Raw genomic sequence first — 13,491 nt, forward strand, 5'->3', positions numbered from 1 at the left:
AGCTGCTGCGTTTCAAACAGGAAGTGATCACGGGCGCCCCTCCGGCTCCATCGACTCTGGCTCCAATTCACTTTCTATTGTCCTCCCTGTCTCCGTAAGTGCTTCTGTCAGGCTCGTCATTTCGGTTTTAACCCGGTCTACATGAACCCGCTGTTTTTGTTTCGCTATTGTGTCCTTAAATCAAGATATGAAAAAATGAACATTAAAAACAGACGACTCAGTTGCGTTCTTTCCCCGAAGTCGCTCCCGGTAGCGTTAGCAACAGGTTTGATTGCCGTATGGGCGGGAAGGGACGTTACCTTCAACTGCCTCGCTTTCGATTGGCTCTTTGGTTGCTATGATACTCGCGGTTGGAATTCCAAATATGAAACTCAGCTCCAAATTCGCCGCTATAATCGTTAGCCTCGATGAGCTTCGTTTGACTGGAGCCGAACGCTATGGGCGACGTCACACTCACGTAGTCAAATTCTTTAAACCGACTATGGACTAGACTCAAAAACTCACAGTATTTTCTCACAAACTGTCTCTAAAACTGATGTGAAACTGTGATAAATATTTAGCGCAGGTACTGTTCCACCAAACCACGTCAAAATTACAAAAACATGAAAACCATTGGAACTTTCAATTAGATTTCTTTCCAAACATAAACTTGATTTAAATATATTGAAGTCATGGGGTTTTTCTACCATCTGACCTCATCAAAGCTGCCATCTCTCGAATAGTTTGTTTATTTCACTAAATGAGACTATTGTTTTCACTAAATCCCAAATGACGCAGGACGCTCCGTATCAGTGTGAACGCCCAAATCTGGAATCAAAGACTTACTTCACCGCCAATTTGGAAGCTTGTCATTCCCAAACAAACTTTCTTTTATTCTGCGACAAAGTGACAAAAAACAAGCACAAAAATGTAAAACACCAACAGTCAGATGGGCGTAAGTTTAAAGGTTAGATTTGACACAATTTAATGGAAAGTCTTTGAACGCCTCACGGTTGCATCGCTTCAGTTAATATAAGAGCAGTGATTATCCGTAAAAAAGACATTCACGGTGATATTTGGAGTGTTTCACAGGATTAGCCACTAAAAAAATACTTTGTTGATTACATCTGGGCGTAATTATATGGACTTGTACGTGAAATGTGAAATGTATATGAAGCTTTTGTTTTTAATCAAATATTAAAAAGATAAAGTAAAGCATTTTATTTTGAATGGGAATCTTTGATGTTACACACGATGCATGACTTTGAAAACCAATAATACTACTGGGTTTAGTTCTGGTTTAGTCCTGGTTTAGTTCTGGTACAGTGCTGGTTTAGCCCTGGTTTAGTCCTGGTTTAGTTCTGGTTTAGTCCCGTTTCAGTCCCGATTCAGTCCTGGTTTAGTCCTGGTTCAGTGCTGGGTCAGTCCAGATTCAGTCCTGATTTAGTCCCGGTTCAGTCCTGGTTTAGTCCTGCTTTAGTCATGGTCTGGTAATAGTTTAGTTCTATTTTGGTCCTGGTTTAGTCTTGCTTTAGTTCTGGTTCAGTCCTGGTTTAGTCCTTGTCTGGTAATGGTTTAGTCCTGGTTTGATCCTGGTCCAGTCCTGGTTTAATGATGGTTTAGTTTCGGTTCGGTCCAGGTTTAGTCCTGGGTTAGTCCTGGTTCAGTCCTGATTCAGTCCTGGTTCAATCCTAGTTCAGTCCCGGTTCAGGCCTGGTTTAGTCCCGGTTCAGTCCAGGTTCAGTCCTGGTTCAGTCCTGGTTCAGTCCTGGTTCAGTCCCGGTTCAGTCCTGGTTAAGTCCTGGTTCAGTCCCGGTTCAGTCCTGGTTCAAACCTGGTTCAGTCCTGGTTTAGTCCTGGTTTAGTCCTGGTTCAGTCCTGGTTCAGTCCTGGTTTAGTCCTGGTCCAGTCCTGGTCCAGTCCTGGTTCAGTCCCGGTTCAGTCCTGGTCCAGTTCTGGTCCAGTCCTGGTCCAGTCCTGGTCCAGTTCTGGTCCAGTCCTGGTCCAGTCCTGGTTCAGTCCTGGTCCAGTTCTGGTTTAGTCCTAGTTCAGCCCTGGTTCAAACCTGGTTTAGTCCTGGTTCAGTCTAGATTCAGTCCTGGTTCAGTCCAGATTCAGTCCTGGTTCAGTCCTGGTTCAGTCCTGGTTCAGTCCTGGTTCAGTCCAGATTCAGTCCTGGTTCAGTCCTGGTTCAGTCCTGGTTCAGTCCAGATTCAGTCCTGGTTCAGTCCTGGTGGTTCAGTCCTGGTTCAGTCCTGGTTCAGTTCTGCTTTAGTGAAGAAGAAAAAAACTGCCAAACCTGTAACTAAACTGTCCATTAAATTCAGTGTAAACGGCTAACCGCGGCTCATAAGGACTTCCAGATGTTCTTAACTAAATTCTACTTATATTTTTGTCTTCACTTCACGTTTTATTAATTAAAACCTCATTTGAATGCTATTTCCCTTCTGTCACTCGTCTTCTGTATTCCCGCCTTTCTCCTCTGTCTCCAGACCAGATGTTTGGCTGGAAACATCTGTCATCAACACTTTCACATTAGGCTCGTTTGGCCCGTTCAAACGCACCTCTTCACCTCTATAATAATTACACTCTCTCTACATGTTTACAGTCCCCTATAGCACATGAAAGGTGACGAAAACACAATTATCATTTTTGAGCGCAAATAAGGTTAAAGGTGCATTGTGTAACTTTTCTGGTGGAGGCTACTCTCTGTGGAGATGCTATTGCTTCGCCTAGAAACGCATCTATCGCTATGGAAACAAGCAGAGGATGCCACCAGTCCAAGTGACCATTGTTTTTCCAGGTATTTTCTCGAATAAAAAAAAACAAAAAAAACCCCAAAACATCTGAAATTAAAGGTGCAGTACGGAACTTTCTGGAGGTGATACAAGATTCTGCAAGATTCCATGGAAACAGAAAGTTAAAACGATACTTCAGAATATTGTTCAGGGAGATGTGTTTTATGCAATATAGTATGTGGCTATAGCCAAAGGGGCGACATTACCATGGAAACAAGCAAGCAGGCCACATAAGAGTCAGGTTTGTGGAGATGCAAGCCCCCTCAGTGACTCTTACGTTATGTTGGACCCTTGTTACCTCATCAAAAACAGACCTGGAGTTGTGTTTTGCTTCATTCACACATGTTTGAGTAATCCTTTATTATTATTAGTGTGTCTCAAAATGCTCAGTTGCACCTTGTGATGTCATGCAGTGGTAGTTGTCATGTCAACGGCTACTTTTGACCTTTTGTTTAATAGAGATTAGCAATTCCGCGGCTGAAATGATCCAAATCTAATGACACTAATGAAGATGTGCGATAAGATGAGTTTAAATACACAGTGGAGCACTTCCTGAATCCACCACATGACATCACAAGGTGGAACAAAGTGTTTTCTGTTCGAGAGAAGAAGTCAATAGCCTAAATAAGCAAGATTTGTGTGTTAAACATACATACAAACACAAATACTCTAGTTTTAAATAAATGCAAAATTGAAAAGTGAATATCAGTCAAAACATGTGATGACTTCTCCCAACAGAAAAGTTCCACAGTGCCCCTTTAAATGTCCATATACAGTGGAACAATATATGCTCAATCTTACACACACATTCACATTCTATTGGATTACACGAGGTCTAAACATCTGAAGTGCTACAGTTATGTTTAGTGCAGTAATGGAGAATTTGGCTCAAAGTCATGCACAAAACACGCCATTTGTGTTTGGCTCCGCAGATTCTGCACAAATGAGTTCATAATGTGTGCAGGCCAGGAGCAGACGGGACCGGCGAAATATTGAATTCTCTGACAAACAATTGTTATTCGATTTGTAATTTAAGTTTTAAAGTCCAGACTCTGTTCACAGTTCACATTTTAAACGCCATTTAAACATTTGAAAGATTGAAATATGAGCTTTAATCTGTTATTTTGGAACATGTTTGTAGAGAGTTAGCAGGTTTTAGACGGAATAGGACCACATGGGGACACAGGGAGGGCATCTGACACACAGGGAGGGCATCTGACACACAGGGAGGGCATCTGACACACAGGGGTATCTCATAATATGTTTGCGATTTGTGATTGGCTAATTGTGACCATTCAAACTGCGATTTCCAGACATCCCCTTCTGGCGTTAGCTTTATCAGATTCTGAATAAATAGCCTGTATACATAAAAACAGTAGTTCTTTAGCAGCTTGTGATCGCCATGACGATTGTGCATTTAAACAAGCCCCACCGAGTCCGACCCGAGGCTACAGTTGACCGCACCAAAACAGGAAGTATAGATCCACGCTAACAAACACTAACACATGCTAACACGCCATGGAGGACGCCATGTGGGGACGGGGGTCAGACGTTTTACTTAAAGATGGGGATAATGTGGGGTTATTAGCATGACACGCTAACGGCTAATTTTGGCCTAAAGGGTTTTCATTCCATTCACAAAAACAAGGAAGACATTTTAAAGAAATCCATGGTTAAATGTGTTTATATCGCAAAGTACATTGCAATTAAATGTAAGTAGCAAACAAATAAAAAAAGGGATGAAACCAGGTCTAAAGCAGGGCTAAACCAGGACAAAAAGAGGACTAAACCAGGACTAAACAGGACTAACAGGACTAAAACAGGTCTAAATCAGGACTAAACCTAGACTTAACGAGGACTAAACCATGATTAACCAGGACTGGACCGGGATCAAACCAGGACCAAAACAAGACTAGACCATTACCAGACCAAGGCTAAACCAGGGTTAAACTAGGACTAAACCAGGACTAACATAGATCTAAATCAGGACTAAAACAGGACTAAACCAGGACTAAAACAGGACTAAACCAGGATTAAACCAGGGCTAAATCTGGACTAAACCAGGATTAAACCAGGACTAAACCAGGACTAAACCAGGACCAAAACAGGACTAGACCATTACCAGACCAAGGCTAAACTAGGGTTAAACCTGGACTAAACCAGGATTAAACCAGGACTAAACAAGGTCTAAACCAGGACTAAAACAGGAGTAAACCAGGACTAAACCAAGATTAAATTGGGACTAACATAGATCTAAACCAGGACTAAAACAGGACTAACATAGATCTAGCCCAGGGCAAAACCAGGACTAAACCAGGACTAAACCAGGGCTAAACCAAATAATAATAATAATAATAATAATAATAATAATAATAATAATAATAATAATAATAATAATAATAATAATAATAATAATAATAATCATAATCATAATCATAATAATAATAATACATTTTATTTATAGCACACTTTACATTTGAACAACAAATCTCAAAGTGCTACAGTGCAAAAAAAGACATTAAAAACAGAAAACAATTAACATTAAAAACAGAAGACAATTAGTGTAAAAGCAAACCAGGGCTAAACCAGGGCTAAAGTGGGACTAAAACAGGACTAAACCAGGACTAAACCAGGGTTAAACTAGGGCTAAACCCAAACTAAAGCAAGACTAAACCAGGACTAAACCATTAGCAGACCAGGACTAAACAAGGACTAAAGTAGATCCAAACCAGGACTAAACCAAGACTAACATAGATCTAAACCAGGACTAGACCGGGACTAGACATGTCCTGAGGGCCAGTCTGAGGATATGACTGAGTGACTGAGTGTGTGGGAGTGATTTGATTTTGTTGCTGATTCATTACGTTCACATGTGGACTCCAGCTGTGTCTGTCTGCTCCTCAAGTGTTATTTAAAGTTTATCTGACAGCTTAGACGACTCATTTCACTAAAACACAGTTAACATCATTATTTCTAAGATTTTACTAAAAATCTTGAATATTTTGTCTTTTTTTTTTTTTTTTTTTTTTTTTTTTTACATTTTGATGAAGTTTATAATGTCACTTCCTGATTGGACATGGACTGGAGATGTGACGTAGAGGTAATTCTATAAATGTTACCTAGCAACCATAATCTATTGTCTTTTTGTACTTTTCTTCTCAACTTTTACTTCACAAACTCATCTCTTAACTGATGTAAAACTATGATAAATACTGACCACAGGTACTGTCCCACCAAACTAAGTCATAATTAGAAAAACATGAAAACACTCAGTTCCACCCTCTCATTCGAAAACATTTACTGCAAGTTTCTCATTTTAATTTTTTTTTTTACAATTCTTGGCTGAAAAATTGTGATTTTACTTCCAAAAGCTTATTCATAAGACTTTGATCATCTTTATTTGATAAGGCAGGGGTCAAAACTGGACAGCACCAAAAGTCCACTAATGGTGTTTGAGTCTCGGCTCCTTTGGGTGCTCCTCTGGTTTTCTGTTACGATGATAAATGTGACCAATTAATCCCAGGTTTAGTCAAGATCCAGATGGTTTTCACATTCGGATCTTTTATAAGATACGAATCTTTTGAATCCTTTCATTTTAAAGAGACATTTAAAAGACTGGCTCTTGGAAAAATGTAGGCTTTGATGTGTCCCTTGATATGTCCTACCTTAGGGATGTGTCATTTGAAGTGTCCTACCTTAGATATGTGTCCATTGATGTGTCCCTTGATGTGCCCTACCTTAGATATGTGTGCTTTGATGTGCCCCTTGATGTGTCCTACCTTAGATATGTGTGCTTTGATGTGCCCCTTGATGTGTTCTACCGTAGATATGTGTGCTTTGATGTGTCCTACCTTAGAGATGTGTTATTTGATGTATCTCTTGATATGTCCTACTTTAGAGATGTGTGCTTTGATATGTCCTACCTTAGATATATGTGCTTTGATGTGTCCTATCTTAGAGATGTGTTATTTGATGTGTCCCTTGATGTGTCCTACTTTAGAGATATGTTATTTGATGTGCCCCTTGCTGTGTCCTACCTTAGATATGTGCCCTTTGATGTGTACTACCTTAGAGGTGTATGCATTGATGTATCCTACCTTAGAAATGTGTCCTTTGATGTGTCCCTTGATGTGTCCTACGATAGAGATGTGTTATTTGATGTGTCCCTTGATATGTCCTACTTTAGAGACGTGTCCTTTGATGTGTCTTACCTTAGATATGTGTTCTTTGATGTGGCCCTTGATGTGTTCTACCGTAAATATGTGTGGTTTGATGTGTCCTACCTTAGAGATGTGTGCTCTGATGGGTCCTACCTTAGAGATGTGTGCTCTGATGGGTCCTACCTTAGAGATGTGTGCTTTAATGTGTGCTCTGATGTGTCCTACCTTAGAGATGTATGCTCTGATGGGTCCTACCTTAGAGATGTATGCTTTAATGTGTGCTCTGATGTTTTTACCTTAGAGATGTATGCTCTGATGTGTCCTACCTTAGAGATGTATGCTCTGATGTGTCCTACCTTAGAGATGTATGCTCTGATGTGTCCTACCTTAGAGATGTATGCTCTGATGTGTCCTACCTTAGAGATGTATGCTCTGATGTGTCCTACCTTAGAGATGTATGCTCTGATGTGTCCTACCTTAGAGATGTATGCTCTGATGGGTCCTACCTTAGAGATGTATGCTCTGATGTGTCCTACCTTACAGATGTGTGCTTTAATGTGCGCTCTGATGTCTTTACCTTAGAGATTTGTGCTTTAATGTGTGCTCTAATGTGTCCTACCTTAGAGATGTGTGCTTTAATGTGTGCTCTGATGGGTCCTACCTTAGAGATTTGTGCTTTAATGTGCGCTCTGATGTCTTTACCTTAGAGATTTGTGCTTTAATGTGTGCTCTGATGTCTTTACCTTAGAGATTTGTGCTTTAATGTGTGCTCTGATGTGTCCTACCTTAGAGATGTGTGCTTTAATGTGCGCTCTGATGTGTCCTACCTTAGAGATGTAGGCCTTGATGCCCTCTGCCAGTTTGATACATGGCTCTCCGAACAGCTGGGTGAGCTGGTCGGGAATGTCTTGATCTTTGTCTAAAACGTTGAGTAAACTCAGACACTTGAGTTCTTCTGTGACACCCTGACTCCGAACCTGCACAGAAAAAACAAAAACATGAATATTAAAACAGAAATCATGCGAAACGTGACATCTGAACATCGTCGTATCCCTATAGTTTAATCAGAGCTGGAGAGAGGTCAGAGTTCTATAGTGGAATTTGCTGTTTTACTGTCAGATTTCAAATGTGTTGACGTGGTTTATGGTTTATATCTCTGTGATTACTGGGCCGATCCACATGAAATAAAAACCGGCAGAGAGTTCAACGTCAATTTAACAAAAGTGAAAACAAAAGCCTCAAAACGTGGTGTCATTCTTGAACTCTAAGGGCAAGACTGTTGTAAAGTGAAAGGACCGTAAGACAGCGACAGTAGCTCAGAGTGTTTGTCCTCTGATCCGAACGTTGGTGGTTCAAATCCCACTCTTGAAATAAACATCACTGGTTGAGCGGTCAGATCCAATGACGCGCAGGTTGGGGGTGAGATTCCAGCTCCCAAAGATGAATGCTGTCGTTGTTTCCATGGACATTACCTCCCTTCAACCCCGGTGTCTGCACAGATTGGTGTGTGAATGGGTAAGTGGTTCCTTGAAGGTGGAAAAGTGACTATTGATCATACGGGAATGATATTGACAAACTAATAATGATGAAGTTCAACATTTGTGGATCAAAAGTTTGGATATTTCTTTCCAAAACCAGTGACTCTACCACTGAGTTACTGCTCTCTATCTGAAATTATGACATCACCAGCCTTCTAAGTCCACTGGTTTGATAAAAAGTCTTTGGGAGGAGGTTGGCCTGGTTGGAGAGAGGGAGGAAAGTTACGGTCTAAAAACTCCACTAATGATTTTAGATTAAACCCTAAGTCTCCCCTTCACTTCAGTTTACTGTAAATTACTCTAAACCCACTCCTTTGGCCGATAAGCCCCTGTCTAATCCTCGCTGTTGATCAGGCAACAATGGCACAGTAGGTAAAAGTTTGGCTTATATCGCGAAACACTAATAACCCGATAATACAGATGGGGGCAGCTTAAATTAATATGGTTAAAATGCAGATTTGTGTTGTAATACAGTGAGTTTTTGGGACTACTCACTGATAAAAATGATTAGGTTCAACATGTGTGACTTTACTTGGCTTTAAAATATCCAAAGGTAAAGTTTATGCCCACGTACTTTGACACTAGGCCTAAAAGATAATATTGAAGCTAATTTATTCCACTGACGCGATACCCTAAAGCAGGATTATCCCCGAAAACGATTCCAAATCCGCAATATTGTTAAAAATATTCTAAACTGCAATGACTAAACAGCCGAATGAAACACTTTAGTACTTAGTTTGTATCTAATGAGTCATAGAAGTGATTTATTTAACCATTTATGGCCTAAATCTTATTATAGAGCAAAAAAATAACAACAAATTTCCCAGTAGTGCAAAGAAATAATACACACGATAAATATAGAGCCCAAAAAATACTGTTCCAGCTTCATACACAGAATGATAAGTCGATATAGTGATTATCTTGGCAGGTCGATTTGGCACAAGCGCTGAAGTTGCTATAGTTACCGTACTTTGGACAAATCTCATTTTTGCAATTCATTCGATCAAATTTACTCTTGGAAGGTAAACTGTTTTTTCCTGATAAATATTTGCTCAAAGTTGGTGAAAAGTCTGAATTCAAACAGAGCAGAGCTGAGTTAAGTCTGACTTCAGTAAAACAGCTCATTTTGATTATACTGGTCAAATACAATCATTGTTGTTTCTATCTCTCAGAATAAACTCTGTGTCATTGTCAAACTTTGATATGAATCCATTTAAGTTTAGAAATACATCTGGCTGCAGCAGACGGAACATAATAAACAATTTAACTAAAAAAGGGCCAAATCAGACAGTGATTCAGAGTCTTCCCGGCACAGTTATGTGGATGTTAGCTCCAGGCTAAAGCTAGTTAGCATACCTCAGTGACAGGTGTGCGCTCGGGCAGGTAAAGCCTCACCTGGGGATATTCTGACACCAACAATGCCACTATTCGTCATCAGAAACTGCACTTCTCAACTTGACTCACATACAAGTGTTTAAAGGTCAAAGTTCAGCCAGAAGTTACATTCTGGTTTCACAGTTAGTCCAAAACTCCTTAAAGGCACATGACTTTGACAGGGATTTTGGGTTTGTCAAAGACACATTTAAATCTCTATCAACCAGTGCCAACAAAAAAAAAAAGTAGCCTGCTCAAAACAATGTTATTAAAGAGGGGTTATTCCACTTCTATGGTGTTTTATTACTAACACATAAAATATTTACATCATCACGTTACTTTTTATTGTTTGGAAAAGGCTATATTTGCAGAAAACAATGTATTTTAATGTTTGATAAGTTTCAGTTTTGTATTTGATGCCCTGAGTCAGCCCTCTCTTTACTTTTCACTCCCCCTTCAGAGCACTATCATAATCAGTGTCCCACTAATGAAACTACAGCACATCGAATCAGGTTTGTGAAGTCGTAGTATATCGTTTTGTATCATGTTTGTATGTATATTTATGGAGAACTGTCGTGTAGAAGCGTGTGATGTAACCTTGTACAGATTCGTGCTGCTAACCGTAAGGAGGGTTTGATCACATGATGAGGGAAAGATCACAAAATGATTCAAACATGCATGGATATGACATATAAAACTACTTCAGCCATGTTTTTAATCAGGGAACAATGTTATAACATGGTAAAAAAGACCCAGAAAGTCAATTTCGTGTAAGCCCGCCCTTTTTAAATTTCTCATGAACACAAGTAGACGACGCCACACTGCCAAGTTACCTGTCAGATCTGCGGAGAGGCAAACCCACTCAATAACTGCCAAACTGTGGAACACTCAACTAAATCAAGAGACAATATATTCCCTGCTTGTCGTTTTAACTGAAATACAGCTTGTTTTTACAGCGTGGGGAGGTTTGTCTTACACATGACTGAATATCGAACAACATTTACTTAATTTTAAAGTTAAATGAACTCCGACTCCTCTGCGGTCCTCCGTTCTGCTTCGGTTCTTGAGAAAACCCGGCGAAGGAGACAGGGCCTTGTTTTTGTTTGAAGTTTTGACGTGTTGGTAGGGAGTGTGTGAGCGATCATGGGAAGCAGTGCATTGTGGGATTTTGGGCAGATAAAGAGAGCACACATCAGCGCACAGCTCAAACAGAAGATTAGGATTAAAGTGTCCGAGCCATTAGTGAAAGAGACGGGGCCAGAGGAGAAGGCAAAATATGTGCGTCTGGTTTAAAGTGTGTGAGGCAGGTTGGACTGAAACACAGTTAGCATCATTTTATTCAAGATGTCACGAAAAATCTTGCTTTCTTTTTCTAGTTTTTGAATTTTACTTCCTGTTTGGACACGGGCCGCAGATATGACACAAGTAGATGTTTGTTTAACTGTTCCCTAGCAACCATAACGTTAAAGTAATTACACAATAGTTATGATTAGACCAATTAAAATAAAAGACAACACCTTTATTTTGTTAAATGAAAGTTTAAACTACCAAAAAACTATGATAAATATTTAGTACAGGTACTATCCCACCAAAGCAAGTCAGAATTAGACATGAAAACCTGTCAAATCCACTTTAAAGGGCCCATATATTACTGTATTTTCTGATTTAAGCTGAGTTCTGTTCCACCTTGTGATGTCATGAGGTAATACAGGAAGTGCTCCACTGTGTTTTTAAACTCCACACACCTTCAGTACAATTATTTGGATCATTTCATACGTGGAATTGCCAATCTTTACTGAACTAAAGGTAAAAAGAGCTGGAAAACTACCACTTCATGACATCACAAGGTGGAACGGACCATTTTGAGCTTTGGAGATATAGACAGACTAATAATACGGTTATTAAAACATGTGTGAATGAAACAAAACACAACTCCAGGTCTGTTTTTGAAGAGGTAACAACATTATAACATGACTTAAAGCTCACACAAGGGCCAGTTTTGTGTAATATAGGACCGTTAACAAATTAAAATACGACAACACTTATTTTCGGGCAGAGATTTTGAGCTCCGAAAAACACACTTGTTATGACTTCCCTTTATCATTTTGAAAAGCACATAAACATTTTTCAGCTGATTTGACACTTTTGTGGTTGGCATTTTCGGAAAAACACACTTTTTATGCACAACATGTCGATTTTGTGCTGATGTGGACCTCACCGTGACAATACCCAAAAGATTGTGCAACTTTAATAATTGTGCAATCTCTAATATGCAAATGATCCATGTGCAGAGGAGACTCCAGAGAACTGTTACTTGTAAATAATATTAAGTGGTCCAAGAAAAAAATGTGTGAATCTGCAACTCAACTCTGACACAGCTCAACCAATTATGTTTACGCTGAGACTGGGATTCGAACCGCCAACCTTCGGATCAGTGGACAAACACTTACTACCAACTGCAGTAACATCTGATTTACAGCTTCAAGTGAATGTGACTGGAAGGACAAAACATTAAATAATGCACAAAATCTGGTGTTTTGAAAAGGACAGACACAAAAATGAGACAAAAGGGCCTGTACTGCACAATGTTTTACCAATGTTATAATGTAAAGCTCCATACACCTTCACTAGAATCATTTGGATCATTTCAGCCCCCGGATTTGCTTTGAAATTGCAGCTATTGTTTTAGCCTCATTGAAACTGCTTCACTCCTCAGTGCACCAGGAGATATTAAAAACATTCTACTGACATGGTACTAAAAAGAAAAACATTCAAAAATAAACGTAACATCTTAAGGTTATTCTATAGTATTGAAGAGTAAAGCAAATAAAAAGCAGTCAGGTTTTAAAACTACCACCAAATGACATCACAAGGTGGAACGGAGCATTTTCCAGGATTACTTAAACATGTGTGAATGAAAGGCAACAGTATGCTAACACAGCTAAACGCTCATATCAGTCTGAAAATAGATTCTCGTGAGCTTTAAGACGTGTTATAATGTTGTTATCGCCCCCCAAAACAGACCTGGAGTTGTGTTTTGTTTCATTCACACATGTTTGAGTAACACTTTATTATTAGTCTGTTACATCTCCAAAGCTCAAAATGCTCTGTTCCACCTTGTGATGTCATGAAGTGGCAGTTTTCAAGTTAACATCTACTGTATTTTTTACCTTTAGTTCAATAGAGATTGGCAATTCCAGAGCTGAAATGATCCAAATGATTCTAGTGAAGGTGTTTGGAGTTTAAAAACACAGTGGAGCACTTCCTGTATTACCTCATGACATCACAAGGTGGAGTAGAGTGTATTCAATCTGAGAGAACAACTCAGCCTAAACATGCAGGATTTGTGTGTTAAACATGTGTGATTAAAACAAAACACATCTCTAGGTCTGTTTGTGATAACGAAACTACGTTATAACATAGATCATAGAAAACAGTGTAATATGGGGCCTTTAAACAGAAAAGATTGATTCCCCAGCGTAGATTGTAAAAGCATATCTCTATAACTGTAACACAAAGCCTAAAATGAGTAATCGGTGTTTTCACAAAGTGCTGCTACAAATTAGACCAATAAAAAGGAGAAAGATGACTTTTAAATGGGCTATGTAATATCGTCCAAACATGGTCAGAATGAATGCAGAT

General features: G+C 39.4%; 1 protein-coding gene across 1 annotated transcript in view; it reads right to left on the reverse strand.

The window, feature by feature from the left end:
• tnfsf10l (TNF superfamily member 10, like) overlaps window positions 1-13,491 on the reverse strand; it is an 87,396-nt gene that overhangs the window by 31,004 nt on the left and 42,901 nt on the right. The window contains exon 2 of the mRNA XM_033983973.2: window positions 7,765-7,914. Coding sequence (XP_033839864.1) covers window positions 7,765-7,914 — 150 coding nt within the window. The remainder of the gene's footprint in view (window positions 1-7,764; window positions 7,915-13,491) is intronic.

Source organism: Periophthalmus magnuspinnatus, chromosome 18 (assembly GCF_009829125.3).
Source record: "Periophthalmus magnuspinnatus isolate fPerMag1 chromosome 18, fPerMag1.2.pri, whole genome shotgun sequence".
Taxonomy (NCBI): Eukaryota; Metazoa; Chordata; class Actinopteri; order Gobiiformes; family Gobiidae; genus Periophthalmus; species Periophthalmus magnuspinnatus.